The 25,311-nt window shown below is 46.5% G+C and overlaps 1 protein-coding gene across 3 annotated transcripts in view; it reads right to left on the bottom strand.

Annotated features, from left to right (window-relative positions):
* The window catches only part of TNR (tenascin R), a 383,580-nt gene that overhangs the window by 46,902 nt on the left and 311,367 nt on the right, over positions 1 to 25,311 (bottom strand). For all 3 annotated transcript variants that reach the window (XM_081012038.1, XM_081012040.1, XM_081012039.1), the window contains 4 exons: positions 12,956 to 13,432; positions 4,034 to 4,297; positions 2,745 to 2,860; positions 795 to 945 (listed from right to left, as the gene is read on the bottom strand). In XM_081012038.1, coding sequence (XP_080868164.1) covers positions 795 to 945; positions 2,745 to 2,860; positions 4,034 to 4,297; positions 12,956 to 13,432 — 1,008 coding nt within the window. The remainder of the gene's footprint in view (positions 1 to 794; positions 946 to 2,744; positions 2,861 to 4,033; positions 4,298 to 12,955; positions 13,433 to 25,311) is intronic.

The raw sequence follows: 25,311 nt of genomic DNA, 5'->3' as shown, positions 1-25,311 counted from the left end.
AAAAGAGCACTTTAAAAGGGGCAGTTGCTTCAGATGGCCTGTAGGTGCCACTTGTAAACCACATCCTGCAAGCCATTCTAAAGCAGACAACATCTGTAAAGGAAAAAAGAAAGAAAGAGAAGGAATGTCTGTATATTCCTGCTGACATAATGACAGGGTGACTACGATCTGCATCAGAACCGCTGATTCTTGTTCAGCAGACTCTCTTTTGTCTGAGCGAAAGGGCTGCTTGTACAAACGTGATACTTGGCACACATTTCCTACTCCTCACTCCAAGGTCCATTAATTGCTTTATAATTATCAACCATCTTGGCACATCCCTCTCTCTGAGAACTTTGCAAGAGCTGTTTATGCATTCTTTCTTCCCCCTTAAAGATGTTTTTTGGTGAATGGAGCCATTTGATGCAATTACCAGGAGCCGGCTGAATGAGATCCTCTTTGCTGCAGCTTCAAAGCTAGAAACAAACAGGAGCTAGAATACTAACTACCCATTCATCTGTTGCCCACAAAATGAGCCCTGTGAGATCAGACCAAAAGTTTAGCTCTAGTCCAGCTTCCTCTTTTCAGCCATGGTCAGGCAGAGAAGCTTCTGGGAATGCCACCAGCAGAACAACATGAAGGCAGAAACTCTCCTGTTGTGTGTACCAGGAATTCAGAGGGAGTCTGCCTCCGAATATGTGGGTTCCATTTAGGTGTAATTGCATATAAGCCTCAGTACAATCTTCAATCCTACCTGGAAGAAAAATTGCTGTTAACCCTCAAACTCACACAGAACTGCAGGGTGGGCTACTCACACGTTGAGACACTGGCTGAGGCTGGCGGACTCCGGGCTTGTTCCTTGAGGGCAACCACATTGACTGTGTACTCCTCACCTGGTTTCAGGCCCGTCTGATTAAACGTTGTCACGCTGCTAGGGAGCTGTGCAATCACGCCCCCTTCATTGTCCTGAGGAGATTAAACAAGCAGGCTTGAAGTTTGGAAGAAATGGTGGTATTAGCGAATCAAATTTTAATATGATTCCCTTCATATGGGAAGATTGCTTTGTTTACACATGTGTTCTGAAGTCCAATAAACCCCAGCATATCCCAACCTTCGATTAATTTTTTCTTTAGATACCCGCTTTGTTAAATAGGAAATCTTAATTTTCAGGGTCAAATTACCTATCATGCCATACTCATGTCAAGGCATCTCTGATTCTTCAATGTTTTTGCAAATAGCAATCAGTATGGAGAGCATATACACTGGGACTTTGACACCTTGTAACAAACAAAACGCGGGACGCGGGTGGCGCGAGGGACGCGGGTGGTGCTGTGGGTAAAACCTCAGCGCCTAGGACTTGCCGATCACATGGTCGGCGGTTCGAATCCCCGCGGCGGGGTAAGCTCCCGTCTTTCGGTCCCAGCTTCTGCCCACCTAGCAGTTCGAAAGCACCCCTAAGTGCAAGTAGATAAATAGGTACCGCTTTATAGCGGGAAGGTAAACGGCATTTCCGTGTGCTGCGCTGGTGCTGGCTCGCCAGAGCAGCTTTGTCACGCTGGCCACGTGACCCGGAAGTGTCTGCGGACAGCGCTGGCTCCCGGCCTCTTAAGTGAGATGAGCGCACAACCCTAGAGTCGGACACGACTGGCCCGTACGGGCAGGGGTACCTTTACCTTTACCTTTAACAAACAAAACAAGGCTTGCCACAATGCATTATACAGGCACAGAAATTATGCATTTCTAAGGATCCTTTTCAATAAACACACCCTTAAGGGTCCTGTTCATGTGTTACTCATGTGTAGGGTCCTGCCTTGTGGATGGAGGAACAGGAATGCTCTTTCTTGCAGCAACCCGGCATTGCACTCTCCTACTTGCAGTGAAATTCCAGCAGGTGAACACACAGGCTCAGGTACCCTGGTGAGTTCCTGCTAGGAACTTCCTGGGGTGCCCAAACTCTGCAGAAAGCAGGACTGAATTCCCCAGGTATATCAGCTGATGTGGTTGAACAATAACCCCATCCTGCATCCCCATGGGCCAACTCTGACAGGTGTGCAGGACAATCCACATGCCAAACACTTGGCATCATTAGGACACCAGATGATTGACAGGTGGGGGACCCACTCACTTGACAAAAGGTGGCCTGTGGGGGTGGGGGAGATTAGATCTGGCCCATCGGGCCAAAAAGATTCCCCTCTCCTGGGATGTAACATGTTTGCCTTAAAAACTGATCACTCCCTATTCAACTATCATGGAAGAAATGTAATGGCATCAAACAGTCCTAACTATTGAGATCTACATACCCTTCCTTTAGAAATGTATTACGAGTGGGGAAGCAGAGTTTCAGGCACTCACTATTTGTGCTAGTAATGCAGCCTCCACATTGGCCCTCACAGTATTAGACCCTTAGAGATGGAGATGACCAATGTAATTTGCCCCTGGCAGGAAAGGAGAACCAGGAACCCACCAAAGCTCCACCATATATGAAGCCAATGGCATCTGGACCACATTGTGCCACAAACAGATGGCAGCCAGCTTTTAACACTTCTGTGTCCTCCTGCTGCTTGCTGTCCTCTGGTGGATCTGAAGGGACACTGACATCAACCAATTCAGCCTCCCTCCTGCGCCCTTTTGCTCCCTCCCCACAAAAAAACCCCTCTGATAATCAAGTAACCCAGCTGAAACACGATAGTCTGACTCTCCTGGGCTCCAGCTGGATGGTGAGAATATGCTCTTGGAAGAAGGACCACTCTAAATGTCACATTTACCTTGGGGATAAAGCTGATCTCCCAGCCATCAAACAAGAAGGAGAAGGGCTCCCATTGCATCTCGACGGTGGTCTCTGTGATTGTTTTGAACTGCAGCCCTTGTGGAGTGGAGAGCTCTGGAACATAGCGGTGAAGAAAGGGTGGGGGAGAGAGGTTGTGTTAGCTGCACCGTAACCCAGTTTTAATTGTCAACATGTAACCCAAATTTCTACTTTCCATGATCAAAACCACGATGAGTGGGAAAATCAACTACGATGGAAGTGTGGTTCAGTGGTAGAGCATGTGAATTGCAGGCAGAAGGTCTCAATTCCTAGCATTCCAGGTAGGCCTGAGGAATATGAAATGGAAGAATATTGAGAGCCCCTAACAGGACCATGGGGTTTCTTCCAGCTCCCATCAGGCTCTGATCTAATCAACTTTTAAAATTCCTTTCTCAGTACACCTAACAGCCTAAACAAACTGTAATGTAATGAAGATTAAAATTATTTTGCCAATCCTACTAAAATGAGTGTCTGCTCTTAGAGATGACATTTAAGGATGAATGCAGCATCAGGATGAGCACACAAAAGCTTGAGAGGTACAAACTTTGACTGGTGCTGTATGGTATAAATATGCATGCTTGAACCTACAGCTTGTACCTCTCAGCTCCTCTTTCTGAGGATGTCAACTGTCTAGCAATAAGCTCTTCTTTGTTGGAACAACGCAGCTCACTACCTTCCTGGAATCTCTTCTAGGCTGTGTATACTTGAGTGATTTCACAAAACTTGTCCACCGCACACAGACTTTACTTCTGAACCCAGATCTGTGGGGTGAAGAGAACGAAGGGGGAACACCCCATGCAAAATGCAAGGAGAAAGTAAAACTCTAAGAGGAAATTTTTGCTGATTGTAAGTTGTTTTGTTTTCCTTTCCTTTTTCTTTTTACATTCCTAGATAGGTTGATCCTGAGTGGAGTCTTCCAAAATCATACTATCTGAACCACAAGAACCTATTATTTATCTTTGAAGCCCACTGAGCAAAACTGCATAGAGTGACTCTGCACATGTTGCTGGACTACAGTTCCTATGACCCCTGACCATACTAGCTGGGGCAGATAGGAGTTGTGAGTCCAAGAACATCTGGAGAGCCACAGGTTCCCCTTCCTCACCCAAGAGTGCTCTTAGGATTGCTCTTCTCTCTTCTAAATCAATCAGGAGAACATCTCCCTCCATGAAGAGGCGGCAACATTTAGGCAGTTCCTTCTCCATTTTAAATGGCATGTTTGGTGCCAAAAAACCATGCAGTACTTACGGGTGGCCACCTTGACCCCAGCCGGGGTGCTGAGCACATCACTGATGACGGCATAGATGGTGACGTTGTATGTCAAGCCTGGCTCCAGCTCCTTGATGGTGACACTGCTCCAGTCCCCAGGCACCCGCTGCTGGAGCTGCAGACCCCCAGGTATTGCTGGCTGGTAGGAGATCACATATTCAGTCACGGCCATTGGCCCATCCCATTCCAGGTCGATGGACCTGTCGCCAACCGCAGCCACTCGCAGGTTCTCAGGTGGAGCAACTGGAGGAAGAGCCAATATATTGACCGTAAGAGGTAAGGTGACCCACAAATCTCTGCAAGGATCTACGTGTCCTTGAAATGTGCTCCCCACTCAGCCTGTGAACTAAGGCAGTTATCTGAAACACATTTACAAAGTGCCTATGGAATTCAATGCAAATGATTTCCAAGTAAAGTATAAGTTCGGGTTGCATGGACCATTTCATGCATCATGATGTAACAAACTGAGATCTCTTCAACCAGCAGCTGCAACCACACCTTCCTCTCCAGCAAATGTACCCCCCCCCCCAAAAAAAAGAACAGGTATGGGAGACTACCAGTTTGAAGCAAATAACTGAGGTGGCAGGAGTTGCTTTACCCTTCCTCTTCCTGCTGTTTCTCCTCTGAAAATCACCCCCCAGCTGCCTTTCTCCTCATAGGGAAAAGATCTGGGAAGGAATTTGGTGGGTCAAGCGGCAAGGAGGGAGAGTATTGCACAGCCTCTCCTCTTGTTGTTCTCCAGTTCCCAATCACAGCAACTGAGGTGGTTCTTTTCAGTTAAACAACCCTCCCCCCAGTAACTGAACTGAATTATGGACTGGGTGCACCAGCCGTTGCCCTGTGCACAATCCCTCATCCTGAAGCAGGAGTGAGGGTTGCATGTTCATAGTTTCAACACTTAAGGTGCATTTATGTAAATCAGCTGTTTGATAGTGAGGAGACAAAGGCTGCAATCCTAACTCTATGGAGCCTATTGGACTAAATAGGATTTGCTTAGGAGTAGACATGGTTAGGATTGCAAAAATAGATATAAATCCAAAACATTATCCTAAATAGCTGATCGACATAAATATAGCTTCCAACTGTCCCGTTTTAACCAGATTGTGATTTTTAGCATCAATCCAACAGGTAATTATAGCTCTGTAATACCTAACTAGGGATGTGTCCTCTTGTCCTGTGCCTAGAATGGAGGGGTCTGAGTGGTTTTCCGTTTGCCCTGCTACTTTCCCCTGAAAACCCACTCTTCCCTGCTGAATCAGTGCAAACATCAGCCCACAGAAACCCCCACTGATGTTTGCTCTGATTCAACGGTACAGAGTGGGTTTCCCCAGGGGAAAGCAGCAGGAGAAGTGGAAGTGTGGATGAAACCTGTGTGAAGGTTTAGAAGACTGCAATGTTCTTCCATACACAGAGATGGTGCCTTCCCCACTTTACAAACAGGGCACAGCACCACCATGACAAGAGGCCAGTCCTTGAGCATGCCAGAGTCTAAACTGAGGGAGAGTCGGAAAGCACTCTGTAGAGGTCTGTGCATTAAATTTCAGTGTTTTGGAACTAGATTAGACGGATGGAGAGCCATAAGTCACTGTCCTATTCACCTACTCACTTTTTCTGCTGTGGCAGAAGGTGTCCAAAATCCAGAAATCTCCTGGTATTTGCATTGTTACTTTGCACTGTACCTTTAACTCAATAACCTCCTTGTTATTAGCACCACCTGGAGTTGGCTTTATATGTTTTTCAAAAAATATTGTTAGTAGCAGTGACTACATTATTACATGAGCACTATTCCACGGCATTTGATATTTTCATTTACATACATTCATTCGAAACAAGATGGGGTATGTACTCTTTTTCATTACTGTTTGTATTACAGTTTATAATTTTTGGAAAGTGATATGTGCATGCAGGTCATCATCTTTAAAATTTTATTTTCGGTTTATGAAGCAATTCTATATCCTCCCACCATGCTGATGAAGAATTCTACGAAACAGTAGTCAATATCCGGAATCACTGTTCAGTGTTGGACATCATATTTGCTGAATATACAAAGCTTCACAGCTTGTCTTTCATCGTACAAAGTCTGGTACCTCGCTTCATTTAAAGATTGTCAGAGATTTTGAGTCTAAAGATTTCATTTTGTACTTGTTTTGGTTTGAAGGAATTCTATAAAGATTGTCGACTGCGTATGTATATGGTCATCGTGTTGCCTAGACATTGCTGACGTTCTCTTTGCAACACAGGGGTTTGTTTGGTTACAAAATCCAGAAACGACACAGGCCACGTATACACCATGCATTCAAAGCACATTTCAAGCATACAATACCTCCCAGAGAATCCCGAGAACTGTAGTTCCCTCCCTTACAGGGCTACACTTTCTTTTACAGACTACACTTTGGGGGCAGGGGAAGGCATGTGCTTTGAACGTGTAGTGTATATGCAACCCCCACGGCTGCCCAGAAAGGTTTGCAATCTTAAACAGGGCATCTCAAAGAGAAGGTGAAGGCAGCATTGCTAAAAGGGGGCAGAGGGGAGTAGGGAAGGCTTATGTACTAGCGAAAAGCGCAGGAAAAAGGTCAAACTATGATGTGGCCTTTCTGAGACTTTGAATGAAAATAATGGATTTAAGGGGGCAATGCAAAAACACGTGAGCTCTCTCTTCCACCAGAAAACCTTTGGCACAACAAGGATTAGCTCTAATAAGCAGAGGGCATTTGGGATTTAAAGATTCTGCATGTGCAGCCTGCTGTAAATAATAAGGCAGGAGAAAGCGCCTTTCTTGATTCTACCTCACGTGTGCAGGAGAGCAAATATCAAAATGTCAGTGTCAACATTGGAACACCACGGCTTTTTTAATTAGCAAGAGCAAATTACTCCTTTCACATTAGCTGCTAAACCCTTGGCCATGCCACTGTGTTTGCTGATGGCATTACTTCCGATATTCTTCTTACCCTTTGCGGAGGAGGGATCAGCTCAGTGTTACTCGTTCACCACAAATGATCCACAAGAACTGTGGACTTCATCGTGGACTCAGAAAGGACAGACAGTGTGCAATCTCATGCACACTAACCTGGCATGATACTCCATTGAACAAGAGGGACTTACTTCTTGAGGGTGTGACCGCACACAAGACGAGCCTCAGCTGTGACCCTGTTCTTGATCTTACACTCTTGTTTCATTTCTTTGAAAAGCTCCATCTGGAATTAAGTTTTAATGCTGGACCAGTGTGGACCATACCTTTGGGCCAATCTAGTGCGCCATCTGGTGCTTGCTTGTCCTCCCTGATCATGCTGTCTATGGGCAGGAGGCAAGGCGGGTCTGGTGCCAGCCTATGTCTCTATCTGACTTTGGACATGCCATCCTCGTGCAGATGTGTACAGTACACCTAGTGTGGAGGGAAGAGAAGCAGCCTTTGTTCTACTCCATGGGATGGAATTAATCAGCCCAAAGAGTTTGCAAAAAGGGTGGGCAATAGTAGTTTGAAGAAAGTCCTGGAAAATAAGCTGTTGGAGATTGAAAGGGTGTTTGATTCTGGCCACCGCCTTCATTTTCTGCATTCCCTCAGGGGTGGAGAATTTATTTAGCAGAGACATCAAACCGCTTTGGATTAGGAGACAGCACTGTGCTGCTGAGCACCCCTCATCAGATTCAAGCTTGTTGTTTTAAGTGAGAAATGCCAAGCGGTGCTTTTATCTTATTGCTCAAATAGCCTCCTTGAGTGGACACAAGTGGAAAAATGCTTTCGATAACAGCCCTGATGCTCCTGTAGATCATAGAACCATAGAATCATAGAGTTGGAAGAGACCACAAGGGCCATCGAGTCCAACCCCCTGCCAAGCAGGAAACACCATCAGAGCACTCCTGACATATGGTTGTCAAGCCTCTGCTTAAAGACCTCCAAAGAAGGAGACTCCACCACACTCCTTGGCAGCAAATTCCACTGTTGAACAGCTCTTACTGTCAGGAAGTTCTTCCTAATGCTTAGGTGGAATCTTCTTTCTTGTAGTTTGGATCCATTGCTCCGTGTCCACTTCTCTGGAGCAGCAGAAAACAACCTTTCTCCCTCCTCTATGTGACATCCTTTTATATATTTGAACATGGCTATCATATCACCCCTTAACCTCCTCTTCTCCAGGCTAAACATGCCCAGCTCCCTTAGCCGTTCCTCATAAGGCATCGTTTCCAGGCCTTTGACCATTTTGGTTGCCCTCCTCTGGACACGTTCCAGTTTGTCAGTGTCCTTCTTGAACTGTGGTGCCCAGAACTGGACACAGTACTCCAGGTGAGGTCTGACCAGAGCAGAATACAGTGGCACTATTACATCCCTTGATCTAGATGCTATACTCCTATTGATGCAGCCCAGAATTGCATTGGCTTTTTTAGCTGCCGTGTCACACTGTTGGCTCATGTCAAGTTTGTGGTCAACCAAGACTCCTAGATCCTTTTCACATGTACTGCTCTCAAGCCAGGTGTCCCCCATCTTGTATTTGTGCCTCTCATTTTTTTTTTGCCCAAGTGCAATACTTTACATTTCTCCCTGTTAAAATTCATCTTGTTTGTTTTTGCCCAGTTCTCTAATCTGTCAAGGTCGTTTTGAAGTGTGATCCTGTCCTCTGGGGTGTTAGCCACCCCTCCCAGTTTGGTGTCATCTGCAAATTTGATCAGGATGCCCTTGAGTCCATCATCCAAGTCGTTGATAAAGATGTTGAATAAGACCGGGCCAAAGACAGAACCCTGTGGCACCCCACTAGTCACTCTTCTCCAGGATGAAGAGGAACCATTGATGAGCACCCTTTGGGTTCGGTCAGTCAGCCAGTTACAAATCCACTGAGTGGTAGCATAGTCAAGACCACATTTTACCAGCTTCTTTACAAGAATATCATGGGGCACGTTGTCAAATGCCTTGCTGAAATCAAGGTAGGCTACATCCACTGCGTTCCCTTCATCTACCAGGCTTGTAATTCTGTCAAAAAACGAGATCAGGTTAGTCTGACATGACTTATTTTTCAGAAATCCATGCTGACTATTGGTGATCACAGCATTCCTTTCTAGGTGCTCACAGACTGTTTGCTTAATGATCCGCTCCAGAATCTTCCCTGGTATTGATGTCAGACTGACTGGGCGGTAATTATTTGGGTCCTCTCTTTTCCCCTTTTTGAAAATAGGGACAACATTTGCCCTCCTCCAGTCTGCCGGGACTTTGCCTGTTCTCCAGGAATTCTCAAAGATGACTGCCAGTGGTTCTGAGATCACATCTGCCAGTTCTTTTAATACTCTTGGATGCAGTTCATCTGGCCCTGGAGACTTGAATACATCTAAACTAGCCAAGTATTCTTGTACTATCTCCTTAGTTATTCTGGGCTGTGTTTCCTCTGCTGAATCATTTGCTCCAAATTCTTCAGGTCGGGCATTGTTTTCTTTATCGGAGAAGACTGAGGCAAAGAAGGCATTGAGGAGTTCAGCCCTTTCTGTGTCCCCTGTTTGCATTTCACCATCTTCTCCTCTGAGTGACCCCACTGTTTCTTTGTTCTTCCTTTTGCTACGGACATACCCATAAAACCCTTTTTTGTTGCTTTTAACCTCTCTAGCAAGCCTGAGTTCATTCTGTGCTTTAGCTGTTCTGACTTTGTGTCTACACGTGCTGGCTATTTGTTTGAATTCCTCTTTGGTGGTTTCCCCCCTTTTCCATTTTTTGTACACATCCTTTTTTAATCTTAACTCAGTTAAAAGTTCTTTAGATAGCCACCCTGGCTTCTTTCTGCACCTTCCATGTTTCCGTCTCATTGGTATTGCCTGAAGTTGTGCTTTTACTATCTCCCTCTTAACAAACTCCCAGCCATCATGAACTCCCTTTCCTTTTAGTATTACTGTCCATGGGATCTCACCCAGCACTTCCCTAAGTTTTATGAAGTCGGCTTTCTTAAAGTCAAGAAATTGAGTCCTAGTATGCTTGGCTGCTCCTTTCCGCTGTATAGTAAACTTCAGAAGAGCATGATCACTCGCGCCTAATGATCCTTCCACTTCTACCCCACTAACCAGGTCATCAACATTGGTTAGGACCAGATCTAAAATGGCTGTTCCTCTTGTTGCTTCTCCCACTTTCTGGACAATGAAGTTGTCTGCAAGGCCAGTGAGGAATCTGTTTGACCTTATGCTCTTGGCTGAGTTTGACATCCAACAAATATCCGGGTAATTGAAGTCCCCCATTACTACTATCTCCCTTCCTTTTGCATGCTTGGCCATCTGTTCCAGGAAGGCATCATCTATGTCCTCCGTTTGGCTTGGGGATCTATAGTAAACTCCCACAATGAGGTCACTGTTATTCTTCTCTCCCTTAATTTTGACCCAAATCTCTCACTTTGGCTTTGAGGTTCTAAATCTTGGATCTCTTCACAGGTATACACATCCCTGACATATAACGCCACTCCTCCTCCTTTCTTGTCTGGTCTGTTTCTCTGAAATAGATTGTATCCCTCCATTATTACATTCCAATTGTGGAACTTATCCCACCAGGTTTCAGTGATGCCTATTATGTCATATTTAGTTTGCTGTACCAAGAGCTCAAGCTCATCTTGTTTATTTCCCATGCTTTGCGCATTAGTGTACAGTCATTGAAGTCCATTAATCATTCCCCCGTGACTCTTATTTAAGGATTTTTTCCTCCCACCACTAGGTCTGTGTGCTGTTTGCTCCATTTGGTCTATGACATTTGGATGATCATCTTCATCAATTGATAGACTCCTACCTTCAGGAGCACTGTCTCCCTCCCCCACATTAGTCAGTTTAAAGCCCTCCTGATGAGGTTTCTGAGATTTTTGGCAAAAACATTTCTCCCAACCGTTGTGAGGTGCAGCCCATCGCTTGCCAGAAGTCCATCTTCAAGAAACTGCAGTCCGTGATCTAAGAATCCAAACCGTTCCTGTTTACACCATTTGCGAAGCCAGCTGTTCACTTCCACTATTTTTCCCTCTCTCCCTGGGCCACGTCGTTCAACTGGGAGGACAGATGAGATGACAATTTGTGCATTTAATTGCTTCAATTTCCTGCCCAGAGCCTCGTAGTCTCTTTTGATCTTCTGGAGGCTATTGCTTGCAGTGTCATTGGTTCCCACATGAACCAAGAGGAAGGGGTATTTGTCAGTGGGTTTTATGATTCCTTGCGGTCGTTCAGTTACATCTTGGATCTTAGCCCCGGGGAGACAGCACACTTCCCGAGGCATCTTGTCAGGACCACAGATCACTGCTTCTGTTCCCCTCAGTAGGGAATCCCCTATCACCACTACACGCCTCCTCTTAGGTTTGGTCGGGGTTCTTCCATGAGCTGTCCATTCCAAGGTCGCCTGCACATTCCCTGAGGACTGACTTTGCTGCTCATCTTCATATACCTGATCTACTGTAATGAGGGAGAGATCCTCAAATGGAGTCTGCTCTTCGTCTTCCATGCTAGGGGAGAGGACCTCAAAGCGATTGTGTATTTCTAAACAATCAGAGCGAACCCTGGGCCTCCTACTTCTTTGAGTCACGTTTCTCCATATATCTGGCTCCTGTGTTGGTGAACTAGCCTCCTTCTCGGGGAGTCCCTTGTCTCCTCCTTGTTGGAGACGGTGTGCTCTGTTGCTTCCAAGAAGAGCTCCAGTTCTCTAATTCTTTGGAGCGTAGCTACACGTTCCTCCAGTTGCTGGACTTTGTCTTCTAAGAGGGCAAGATACATACTTTTAAAACAGTAAAGACAAGGGCACATTGTTACTTGACTAAAGAATGGCAAGAATTCCCAAGCAGGCCCAGGATGTAGTCCTGACCACGGTAGATCAGGCACATTCACCATAGCAAAAGCCAGGGGTGCAACTCAGTAAATTATCTTCTGTAGAATTCTCAAGACAGCATTCTAAGGTGTGCAAATGGGTCTTTCAGATGCCAACAGTTACATAGAAAAGCAGCTAGTCAGATCACAGTTGGGAATCTTACTTCTTGATCCTTCCTGGAGTTGCCTTTGGCAAAATAGGAAAATGGCATCTCAGCTGACCCCAGTCATGGAGCTTTTGACGACTTTCCTTCCAGTATCTGTTTCTGAGGTCAGGGCTCCTGAGCAAATTATTTGAACAGCCCCATACACCAGTGTTGTCCAGTGGAGGCTGGTGTACATTGGGTGGATGGTCGGCCAGCCAACAGAAGGTGGAGCCAGAGTCAATAAACCAAACATAGGTGGAGCCAACTATTTCTGGTTTTGTCCCCATTCTGCTGCCTGCTGAATTCTAGAAAGGCAACACTGAGACCGAGGAGGAAGAGGAGGTGCCTGGCAGTGCCTGCCTTACTGCAAGGAGGTGGGCATGTGGGGGCTGGTTCAGGGCAGACTGAGCATGGTAGGGCAGTGCCCTACAAAGCCCAATAGACGAGCCTTTACTGCTGTTGTCTCAAGATTTCAGTCTTGAGTTCTCGGGGCAACACCTGACTTCTTACCCCAAAGATTGCTGCTGAAGCCCCTCTGCCACAAGAAGCCTCTTCCCTTTCTGCCATACCAACTGTGCTCAACAACCTTCCCTGCTCTCTCATAGCAGCCATCCCTTTCTCATCATAGCATGTGGGGAAACTCGCTACGGTGACATCTCCCTTTTTAAACAAAGTCAAGGCGATTTAATAGAATGTCAGCTTTTCACAATGGATCTGGTTGTACCTGTGAAATAGTTACAATAGCTTCGACATTATTATGTAAATATATGATAATGCATCGGATGGGTGATGGAAAGGGAAGCCAGGACACTAGCATGCCTACAGCTGCATAGCAGCAACATTTTTTTGAAAAAACAAAAACAAAAGAAGGAATCTGCAAAACCTATAAAAAGGAGAAATATGTGCACTGATTGAGCAGGAACAATTACTAGGAAACATGGCTGACATGCCATCCTACCTGCTGAGCAGTCTCTCCCCTGGTAGCCTTCCTCACAAGAGCACAGGCCCTCCTGGCAGAATCCGCGCCCGCTGCAGGCGTTGAGGCATCTCAGCTGCCCGCAGTCTTCCCCCACGTAGCCCTCCTGGCAGATGCAAGTCCCGTTGGCACATTTCCCCTTTCCTGAGCAGTCCTCAGGGCACCTGAGCTCACTGCAGTCTTCCCCAGCAAAGCCCTCTTCGCAGATGCATTCTCCATCCACACAGAGCCCCCGGGAGCTGCAGTCAGTGGGGCAGCGGGCCTCTGAGCAATCCTCTCCGCTATAGTCACTGTCGCAGATGCACTGCCCATCAACGCACACGCCCCGGCTTGAGCAGCCCATGGGGCAGAGGGGCTCGGAGCAGTTCTTCCCAGCCCAGCCTTCATTGCAGACACAACCACAGGATTCCAGGCTGAAGTTGCCATGGCCGCTGCAGTGGGGGATGTAATCTAGCTGCCCTGGAAGGGTGGAGAAAAGCATTGCCATTAATAATAGTACTTAGCACACTTTGTGTGCTTTATCTTAGGCAGGCGTAGTCTGCAGCACAAATATGAGATGGGGGACACCCGGACTGGCAGTACTGCATGTGAATAGGATCTAGGGGTCTTAGACCACAAGCTTAACCCAAGTCAACAGTGTGATGCAGCAGCAAAAAACGCTAATGCTATTCTAGGCTACACCAACAGAAGTATAGTGTCCAGATCAAGGGAAGCAACACTACCGCTCTATTGTGCCTTGCTCAGACCACACCTGGAGCCAAGTCAGATGAGGAACGGTTGAGGGAGCTGGGTGTGGTTTAACCTGAAAAAGAGGAGACTAAGAAGAGATATGATAGTCGTCTTCAAATATCTTAAGGGCTCTCACATGGACGATGGGAAATGCAGTTCCTCAGAATGCCCAAGTCCTTAGAATGGACATCTGGAGATCTGTTGTACTGGAGATGCTTTCATGAGCATGCTCCATTGTGTTCTATGAGGTAATGTTTGTCGCCTGCTCCTATCCTGGCACCTTAAATGCTGCAGCAGCCAGTGCTATTTTCTAGAAAAAGAGGTGCCAGAATTCACCATGAACGCCTCCCTTGTTCTCTTACAATGGCAATGGTGCCCACCTGAGAGGTGCCAGAACTGATTTCCCATGATTTCTGGCTGAAAAGAAGCCCTGGCAACAGCAATATTCTAGGCCTCTAGGATCTTGGGAAATATTTTAACAGGGGCATCTAGTTGCCGCCCGGAGTGTGATGGACATCCAAATACTGAAATTGGAATGGGTTATAACCATTTCTCCCCTGAATAATAACTATGCTAAAGGCAACTCACAACAATGAATATTATTTAGATTCATTCTTTTGTGGTGCACATTTTTTCTACCTTTTCAAAGGGGTGAGGGTTTAAAATTTTATCTAATAAATAGAACAATGTTCCCAGGGTTGGGGGCGGGGCTCAGAATTGCAATCCTTATCCCATCTTGGGAAACTAAGGAACCTCTGCCAGCTAAGGATAACCAATGTGAACAGTTTTGCCCCTGTCTGTGGGGCCCTGCTTAAAGATGGCTAAAACAAACCCCTGTGTTGTGGGAGCTGAAAGGTGTAATGAAAAGCGTCCCTACTGTGCCTTTTTGGATCAACCCTAAATACAGAAGAGATGCAATCAATAGAAAAATGAATTATAGGTAAAACACACAGAATGAATTTATGTTGGATAAAAGAGGAAAAAACAGTATTTTTGCAGAATGTGACATGCACATGTCAAATATAGTTTGGAATAAGAGGAAAGGTAGGTTTGTTGACCATATTCAAAATGATTCAATATGGGTTCGTAAACATCCCAACATTTCACAGGTGAAAAGTCTTGTGTTCTTGTCCCAGCCTTGTTCTCACTGCAAAGGAACACAGCTGGAGACTCTGTACTGTTAAATATTTCTGAAGGCTCTTACCTTTCTGAGGTACCTGCTTAAAGTGAAATAGCTTGCTCTGCATTCGTTTCTCAGTCTGAATGTCTGCACTGGGCCATCTCTTTTAATACTTTTTTCTGAAAGATTTTTTAGTAGAATCTCTAATTTCACAATGGAAATTTTGGTTATGTTACGATCAGGTTGTTTAAATTTGTGCATTTGGCAACATTTAATACCTGGATATGTGTGTGTAAAAGGTAAGTTAGTGCACAGAGCACACCAATAATTTCATTATTATTATTATTATTATTATTATTATTATTATTATTATTTTAAAAAGGCATCACCAGCCTTCGGAAAAAATAGGATTGGTGATATATGGGGGTGTGTGTGTGTGTGTGTCAAGGGCTGTCACACGTCTGCAGGTAAAGGTGGAACGAATGCCAAAATCCAATTCAGGTTTGACCCCTGGGTCTCCACTGCCGCTTCTCCTTGGTCTTCTACCCCACTGAAAATGCCATGAAGAACTGTTCCCTGTGGCTTTTGGTGAGCACCATAGGTGTCTGTAAATGAAGGAAAGGAATAGCTACCCCTTCTCATCTTTATTTATAAGCCTAAGACCAAACAGGGCAGGAGGCTGACTTTCGAAATGGTATGGAGGATGCTTCCACGTGGCAGGTTGTTTTAGTCTCAGTGCCGCTCACACATCCAGTTTTTTTCACAGCATCCATACAATGTCATCCTCATCAAAATGCCACCCCATATTCTCCCCACCCCACATTTTAATCTGGATTTACTGTTTCTGTAGGTACTTTACTACTTATTGGATTTTCCACAGAAACTGTAAATCCGGATGAAATGAGAAATTATTATACAAGGGGGTGGCATTTGATGAGAATGATGTGTGCGTGTTGGGCAAAACTTGCATATATAAGCAGCACCAAGTTCCCAATAAGCCGCCGTGTGCAAGCACCCTAGAGGGAAAACAGGGATGAGAAGTTTATGGCATGAGCTTCACACACAACCCCCATCTCCAAGGTATTACTGTTACTGTTACATCAGTTTCTTCTTTCTCCGCCTCAACTTTCACTCTTAAGATTCCTTGTTTCAATTAGCCATTATCTCCTAGGTCTTGAAAGCTCACAGGTCCTTATTGGACTGGTGTGTGTGTGTGTGTGTGTGTGTGTGTGTGAATTGTTTTTAAAACTATGATACTTGTTCCAGACCAGGGACCATGAGCGCCTGGCATGTGTATAAGCCACTACCTTATTTTTGTGCGCCCCATTTCACACAGATAGTACCAGGGCTGCTCAAATTCAGAATTAAGGGAATTAGTGGGAGATCAACAAAATGTTGCAGCATATCCCTGTCCTGTAAGAGGAGCCTTGCAGTGCTGCTCAGGCATCATCTCAGGAGGAGGGGATTTCAGAAGAGGCCTCTACCATGCTATGTAGAGCTAGAGGGTTCAGATTTTGGGTGCAATCCTATACAGGTCTTCTGAGATGTAAATCCAATTGAGCTAAATGAGGCTTACTCCTGGGAAGATGTGTATAGGACTGCAGATTAAGTCTCTCTCTTTTTCTCTTTCTCTTTCTTTCTCCCCCTCTCTCCCCCACCACCATAGGCAGAAGTGAACATAGAGTAATCCAGGATTTTAACAAAACTGTGATGAGGCTGGAGTGGGTTTTTCCTCATGACTCTCCCAAGCAAAGCTACAGCAAAGGCACATCAAAATTCCATTTCCAGGCAATGGAATCATAGGATCATAGAACTGTAGAGTTGCAAGGGACCCTGAGGCAGAGGCGGAACTAGCTGCTCTGGCACCCGGAACGGCGCACACGTTGCACACCTGGGGGTGGAGCTAGTTGTTGGGAAAAAGCACCAAGGCAAAAGCCAGCTCCAGATGGCTGGAATGCAAAACAGTGCAGATGTACTGTTGGAGAAAAGGTGGAGCCTATTCTCTGTACTGAACACCGGATGTTAGCTCAGAGTGTCATATGACCTGTGCTGGAAGTACAGGGGAGGAGTAGTGACTCTTTTGATGGAGTCTGAAGGGAGCAGTTACTTTTCTATGTACTGCTGAGTGACAGGAATAAAACATGTAGAAAGGACTCCTGTCTGTCTCATTTCCCCTCCCTGGGGAGAATGCAGGGAGGGAGAGAGAAGCAAAGAAGCAGAGGGTGTGTTCTTCTCACGACTAATGAGAAGAATTGCCAGGTTTGTTTACCTAGCCTGCCGGGGTCGCAGACGGACGGTAAACACACAGTATCTCGCTCAATTGCCTCGGGGGAGGCCAGGTACCTCTGCCTGTGAGCCGACGACACTGACATATGGTAGCAGAGGAACGGCTGCGATTCATCGGACGTCTGCATGAGAGGCTGGTGGATTGTCCTCCTCTGCTCCAAGGGAGAAGGCAAGCGTCTGAAAGAAGCCAGAGGCTCAACAGACGGCTGGTGGAAAGAAGAAGTGTTTTCCAAGCAACGGAGTTCAAGGTATGATGCTGCATTTTGGGCTAAAAATGTGAACGCAGTTCGATTAATTCACTGCTTCACGGGGAGCTGCGTTTTGGAAAAATACAGCTCCGGGAGTAGAGGCCTGCAGCTTGAAGGCTGAAGCCTGCATTCCACAAATTCTTGTGGTTGATAAGATGTCCTATTGAAATGCATTGTTGCTAAGTAACGGAAAGTTGGAAAGTTACTGGCAAAGGGGCTGGACTGTGAGTGTCAGCCTGGGAAAGCGAAACAAAACCAGGGAATGTTTTGGCTACAAAGTTTACGTGCCCTTGGAAGGGACTTTTCATAGCAGCCAGAGTTTAGCTGCCAGGTGCAAAAGACCGTAAACAACTTGCAGTTTGCCTGCGTGAGAAAGGAAAAAACAACTGTTGGATTTTACAGTTTGTTTGACAGTGTGAGCTAGAGGCTTGGATTCAAAATGGATGCCAAGAAGGGGGAGACTTGCCTAACTCATCTCCCCTGACCAGAGACAGTTATTCATCAGGGTCTGGATGGATAACTACCCCAGAAGGGGTGAGCCAAGATGATGCTGGCCAAGTTCCTAAGAGCTCAACGAAAGCTGAGGAGAGCTTTGACCCCAGAGGGGAGAGTGCAGGAACTGTGGCTGTTGGAACTGTTGGTGTTTCCTGAACAAGGTGCAATGGGTGTTGCTGACAGGGGGAGGGAAGAACAGAGTTCTAATTCCCCCACTGCTGATGCTACTAGGGAGCATGGTGTAGCATTGAGTGCTGTCCGATGCTACAATTGTGGACAGACTGGGCATCTACAGCGAAACTGTAAGAAGCCGCGCCAGTCAAGAGGAGCAAAGAGCAGCTCTACGAAGCCTGAGGCGTCAGGCAAAAGCCGTACCAAGTGCCAGGTGAAACCTGCAAAGGCTATGATGGCGAAAGGAACCACGCCAGATGTTGGGAACTCCTTCATAATTGACACGGGCACAACGGAACATTATGTGCCCGCACAGAGGACTATTTTCGACGTTGAAGAAGCAAAGCTTCACTGTGAAACAGGCCAACGGTCAAGAGTTGGAAGCAACCGGAATTGGGACTGTGTATCTTGAGAGTCTGAACTTGACTATAAGTGATGTTTACCTGGTTCCAGAACTGAGATTTAATCTGCTGAGCGTGTCGCAGACTGCAAAGAAAGGACTGAAACTGTCCTATGATGCTAAAAGCTGCAAGATCTACAAAGATGGAGAACTGTTTCTTACTGCCAAAGAGAAAGATGGACTGTATTTGTTGACTTTTGATCAAAGTGATTACATGAAATGTAATTCTTCTGGTTCTAACGAAATCTCTCTTGCAGGTGTGACCAGTGTGAGCACCAGGAAGGTGACCAAGACCAAGAAGGTCGACAGAGCATTTCAGCGGGTGTATGCTGATGTGATTGGTCCTCTAGAACCATCTAGAGGCGGTGCACGATTTTACCTTGTGTGTGTGGATTGTTTCACTAATTATTCTTGGGTTTATATGATGGAGAAACCGCAAGAAACTTTAGAAAAGTTTCAGGAGTTTTGTGACAAGGTTAAAAATATGCATGATGCTAACATTGATTGTCTTTTCACAGATGACAAACAAATTTTTCTGTTACAGAAGTTTCAGAAGTTCCTGGATGGAAAAGGGATAGACCACAAAGTTGCAGTTTCGCAAGAAGCGTGGAACAGGGGGGTCTGTGTGAGAGTGAACAAAGAATTGCAAAAGGGGATGAATGCGCAATTGCTGAGTTCACATTTGCCACATGAATATTGGGCCGAATCGCTAGCGTCCTATCTTCATGTGTGGTTGAGAAAGGTCTCAACAGAGTTGGGATGTTCTCCTTTTGAGAAGCTGTTCAATAGAAAACCTTCTGTTGCCTATTTTAAGGTTTTCGGGTCTCATGTGAGAACAGAAACTCCAGGTGGAGTAAAGAATGCCAGAGGCATTTTTGTGGGTTATGAAAAGGGTCTCTACAGAGTAATTTTGTCTGAATCTGGTCAGGTGATTCTCACAAAGTTCCTAGAGAGTGCTCCAAAGCAAGAGCGGATAGTACAGACATTTCCCACAGGAAACGATTCAGATGATGATGATGATTTTTCTGATGTCACAGATTACAGTGGTACTGACGATGACAGTGATAGCTCAGAGAGTTCAGTTGTAACAGTCATTGAGAGAAAATCTCACACAATGGATAGACCTTCACAGATGAAGGAAGAACCACTGATTGCTACTGGTTCTCAACAGAGTCCAAAGGTTGAACCAGTGAGCACAGAGGATCAGAACCTCATACGCAGGTCTGAGAGAGTCACAAAGGGTGTACCACCAAAGAGGTACTCAAAAGAGTTTGCTAACTTAGCTGTTGCGTGTGTTGCTATTGTTAACAACTCAAAGCAGGTTAAAGCAGTGTCTAAGTCAGAGACAAAGACACAACAGAGAGTAGCTAGCCAAGGTAATGCAGAAGCACTCATTCCTTGGAAGCCAGACAACCAGAGAGGTACACTGGTGAAACCAGTAGTGGGGAGTTCCAAGGGTGGAACTGAAACAACAGGGGACTGTTATATGTATAACAACTGTTTGTTCTCTTCTCTGGATCATGTTTTGCCAATTGATGCTTTTGGGGGAGGATGTTGGGAAAAAGCACCAAGGCAAAAGCCAGCTCCAGATGGCTGGAATGCAAAACAGTGCAGATGTACTGTTGGAGAAAAGGTGGAGCCTATTCTCTGTACTGAACACCGGATGTTAGCTCAGAGTGTCATATGACCTGTGCTGGAAGTACAGGGGAGGAGTAGTGACTCTTTTGATGGAGTCTGAAGGGAGCAGTTACTTTTCTATGTACTGCTGAGTGACAGGAATAAAACATGTAGAAAGGACTCCTGTCTGTCTCATTTCCCCTCCCTGGGGAGAATGCAGGGAGGGAGAGAGAAGCAAAGAAGCAGAGGGTGTGTTCTTCTCACGACTAATGAGAAGAATTGCCAGGTTTGTTTACCTAGCCTGCCGGGGTCGCAGACGGACGGTAAACACACAGTATCTCGCTCAATTGCCTCGGGGGAGGCCAGGTACCTCTGCCTGTGAGCCGACGACACTGACACTAGTCACCCGTGGGGGCGGAGCTAGCTGCCCGGGGGGACGGGGCTAGCTGCTCACAGCGAGCTTCCCAGGGGGCGCTGCGGCGATGTCACCCACCCCCCTCAGGGATGACACCCAGGGCAGACCGCACCTAGTGCACCCCTTTCCTCCGCCAGTGCCCTGAAGACCACCTGGTCCAAACTCTCTGCAATGCAGGAATATGCTGCTGTACCATGTGGGGAGTTTAGTTTTTTAAGATTTCCCTATCTTTATAGGCTCAACCACCCCCAACAGTCTGTAAGTCCTGGAAGCATGCAGATCCTTACGAGACTACTGTATTTGAGATTAAAAATAAATGAATAAACAGTAATTTAAAGGGGTTGGCATTCGACTATGTTTTACACAGAGCAGAGCCATTTAAATTAATGTATGGTAGCTAACTTAGTCATGCATATTACAGTGGGTCTACTCAGAGTAAATCTTAGTTGAATATCACACTTGGATACAACTGTGTACCTAGGGAGTCCCCTGATAATGTAGAAAAACCTCTGCCTTTTTGTGTCTCGCCTCATCTCCCCTCAAAAACAGTAGGCACTCAGTGAGCTAAGCTCCCTATTAGAGGCAATGATGATGATAATGATAATGGATAGCCCCTTTTGACAATGCTTCTAAAAGCCCTTTCAAGCTGTTTGCCTCAAGGGTTTTTGTACCTATGAGTGTTTGAAAATCCTGTGGGAAATTGGGCCTGCTTTTTCCTGAAGTAGCCACTGCTGCTTGAACCATGATGAAACTGAAGCCCAAGCCTGCCTGACGATATTAATATTTACACTTATTTTCATAAAGGTGCATAGCAATCAAAATTCAAAGTCTTTACAGCATCCTTTTAGGACACAGGAAGATCTATGCACACTTTAAAAAATAAAAGTTGACAGCTGTTCTGGAAGCCCCTTTGGGTGCGACTGGGAAAGTGGTGCCGCCAGAGGAGAGGCCTGCCCTCTTCCTTCTCCTCCTTTCTCTGCGCTTCCTTGTTTTTAGAGATTTATACCCTACCCCACAGGGAGCTTCCAGGGCAGCTTATGGAGCATCTAAAATTACAATAAAAGCAAATTAAAACAAAATATTAAAGCAACACAAGTCAAAAGAGTGGCATAAAAGCAGCCAGTAGACATAAAACAAATACAAAGCAGCATAAAAACAAACAGCAGAGGATTAAAAAGCCCGATAAAAATTAAAAAGCTATTTGCTCTGTGGGAGAAGACCAGTGGCACTTGTGCGTTTTCTCCTGGGAGGGCAGTGGTGGGTGAGCTGTGTCATTCAGATGGGCAGAGAAAGCAGAGAGGCATTCAGATAGGCAGGGAAAGCGTTAAGCGCTCCCTCTCCCAAACATAGAAAAGGTAAAGGTAAAGGGACCCCTGACCATTAGGTCCAGTCATGGTCGACTCTGGAGTTGCAGCACTCATCTCGCTTTATTGGCCGAGGGAGCTGGCGTACAGCTTCCGGGTCATGTGGCCAGCATGACTAAGCCACTTCTGGCGAACCAGAACAGCGCACGGAAACGCCGTTTACCTTCCCGCCAGAGCAGTACCTATTTATCTACTTGCACTCTGATGTGCTTTCGAACTGCTAGGTGGGCAGGAGCAGGGACCGAGCAACGGGAGCTCACCCCGTCGTGGGGATTCGAATCGCTGACCTTCTGATCGGCAAGTCCTAGGCTCTGTGGTTTAACTCACAGTGCCACCTGTGTCCCTCTCTCCCAAACATAGCTTCCCCAAATTGATCCACTCCCCTCTGATGCAGTCACTTTGAACTAAAAATAAAGCAGAAGGGATCTCCTCATGGAATCTGATCTCCTTTGACTACCCTTAACATTTCAGGCGCTATGATATTCTTCTTCATTGGCTTCAAACAGAGCCCGGATCTTGCAAGAAGTTTCTTATCTACTTATTATTTATTTCATAACATCTGTACACCACTTGGTTGTAACCCCCCCCCCAAAAAAACCCCTCAAAGTGGTTTGCAAAAGGAGAAAACAAGAAAATCAAGAACAATTACAACCCTACTTTAAAACATATAAAAGTTAAAATACCAAAACAGATTAAAGTGACCTTAGATCATCTGGGTAGACTTGTCTAAACAATGATGTTTTCAGCAGGTGCTTAAAAGGGTACAGTGAAGGCAGCTGCTGGATTTCAATAGGCGGGAAGGGGGAGGGCACCACGGTTACCCCACCCCCACCCACCAAGGAGGGAGGAAGAGGGCATGACCTGGGGGTGGAAGCAGAGGAGAGGCTGCGGCAGCATTGCTGCCCCTCTCCTAGGCTGGGTTCCAGTGTGCAAGTGCGCCCCCGGTGCCGTTTCCTGGGGCTGGCATTCGCCAGCCTGACGCCAGCCTTGCAAAGCTGTGCAGGGCTGCCAGGGTGTGTGTGTGAGGGCACCCTTCCAACGGATTTGAAGCAGCTGCTTTGACAGCTAGGACTGGGCTAGGCTAGGCTAGTGTAGCCATCGCTGGCTCCCTCCATGCCCACCCCTGCCTGGGCATGCCCCAATGTGCATATGTCCCAGGCAGTGGTAGCACATGCTACGCCACTGTGTAGTTGTGCCAATTCCACCGATCGGAGCAGTTAAGTGGGCCCGTGTGGGATAAGACGATCCCGTGTGGGATAAGAACTGGTCCCAAGTGGTTAAGGGCTTCCTATGCTAATAGGTAAAGGGACCCCTGACCATTAGTTCCAGTCGTGGCCGACTCTGGGGTTGTGGCGCTCATCTTGCTTTACTGGCCGAGGGAGCCAGCGTACAGCTTCCGGATCATGTGGCCAGCATGACTAAGCCGCTTCTGGCAAACCAGAGCAGCACACAGAAATGCCATTTACCTTCCCACTGGAGCAATACCTATTTATTTACTTGCACTTTGACGTGCTTTTGAACTGCTAGGTTGGCAGGAGCTGGGACCGAGCAACGGGAGCTCACCCCGTTGTGGGGATTCAAACCGCCGACCTTCTGGTCAGCAAGTCCTAGGCTCTGTGGTTAAACCCACAGCGCCACCCACGTCAACTGGTCCCAAGTGGTTAAGGGCTTCCTCTGCTAATAGGAACACCTTGAACCTGGCCTGGTAGCAAATCAGTGCGGACCTCTGAGCACATGTGTTAAATGTTGACAAAGCCTCACTCCTGTTGGCAATTGGGCTGCTCCGCACGAACTGCAGATCAAGTGTGAGGGAAGTTGCACATTGAGTAATCCAGTTTGGGAGCAAACAGCGCATGAACTAATGTGCTTTCCCAGTCCAGGAATGGCTGTAGCTGTTGAACCAGCTGCAGTTGGCAAAAGGCACCAGAGGCAGATTGAGGGCAGTGAGAGCGGTGCACACAGCCAAGAAGAGTGCCCAGTAAGCACTTGCCTGGCTTTGAGGAGGAGGCATGAGGGCTCTAGGACCCTGCCAGAGCCTTGCACCTCCTTCCCTAAGGGAGACGTGAGGGCTGCAGGGAGGGCGTCAAATGGCCTTGCAAGGGCATATTACCAAGCTCCACCCCTGAAGGCACTTCTAGCCACTCAAGTGACAGAGTTGGATCCAAAGCACCCCCAAACTGTGAACCTGCTCCTTTGGGGTGTGAATCCGATTAAGTTATGATCTGATCTAGCTGCTCAGGGTTTGCAGCTGAAATTTTAATTAGCTGACATGTCAGTTGCGCTGTCTTGCAAAGGGCTCTGATTTGATCTGGGAAGTGCAACTCTTGGGCATCTTTTCCCTTAATTATCTCAGACTTTATTATCCTCCAGATCTCTGTGGCGAAATGGAGTTTTCTGGTTCCTTTGCACACTGCCCAGAAATCAAACAGGAGACTCAAGGAGGGTGAAGTTACTAGCAGACCCTGCCTTGTGTTTGTGCGTCTCTCAAGTTCAGCCTCAATATTAGGCAAAAGGCAGGTCAGGCATCATCGCTTTGCCTCTGGTGACTCGCTCCCAGCAGCCTGTATTCAAACATTCAAACAAAAACAATACTAAGTTGATGAATTTAATGTTGTTAGGTCTCTGGAGCCTCAGACTTTGAGACCCAGGCGGAGGAGGCTGGGAGGCAAGCCGTGATGGTGGCCTAGTGCTCTCCCTGCTGCAGCCAGGAAACAGAACCTGCATCCACAGGAGCTGGGCACAATGCATATGCGAATGAAGTAACAGCAAGAGCTTTTATTAAGCTGAGCAGAAGACAACCTGCAGGGTCCCTTTATGCTAAGATTTTCCCTGAAAGCCGGTCAGGTGTGGAGGCCTGGCAGCTCTTGTGATGGTCCTTCTTAAAGGTCCTTCTTAAAGGCAATGCAGTGCTTGGTCAAGACAGCAGAATTCATTAACTTGCTGAATGTGGGGCCTGCTTGCTGTGAAAAGGATTAAGTGAGGTGGTGTGAGGAGCCATTGTTGTGTGTGTAGTAGTTTGTGTGTTTGCAGAGTGAGGTGCCTGCCTCAGGTGTCAAATTTTGGCTCTGTCTTTGGTGTCAGCAGGAATTGAAGTCTTTTGTGAGATGCTGCATAGAGAGAAAGAATTTTGGGGGACACCGGCAGAGAAATGAAACCTGGGCTAGTAGCTATTTTGAGATGAGTGCTCCTATTTGCCAAGTGGTTTTCGTCCTATGTTTTAGTTTCCTACAATGCTCTTTTACAAAACATGCAGTAGCAAATGCTGTAGTGTTTGCAGGGAAATGGGTTCCTTTCTCCCCTGCAATTTGGGGACTGATCCGCAATGGTGATGTTTGTAAATGAGGCTGCCAGGTTTAGGAACTCCCACATATTTGGAAGCAAGGATTAATTTTAGTATTTTTTCCATGGCTCTCCCTGCTGGATGTGTACACAATGTCAAGGAGGCAGGCAGAAACTCTTTCAAAAACGCCTCTCTCTTTTACAATATTCCCTC

This window comes from Podarcis pityusensis, assembly GCF_964106645.2.
Source record: "Podarcis pityusensis genome assembly, chromosome: 6".
NCBI classification, from domain to species: Eukaryota; Metazoa; Chordata; class Lepidosauria; order Squamata; family Lacertidae; genus Podarcis; species Podarcis pityusensis.
The sequence above is the reverse complement of the archived record's forward strand: the minus strand, read 5'-3'. Positions and strand labels throughout refer to the sequence as shown.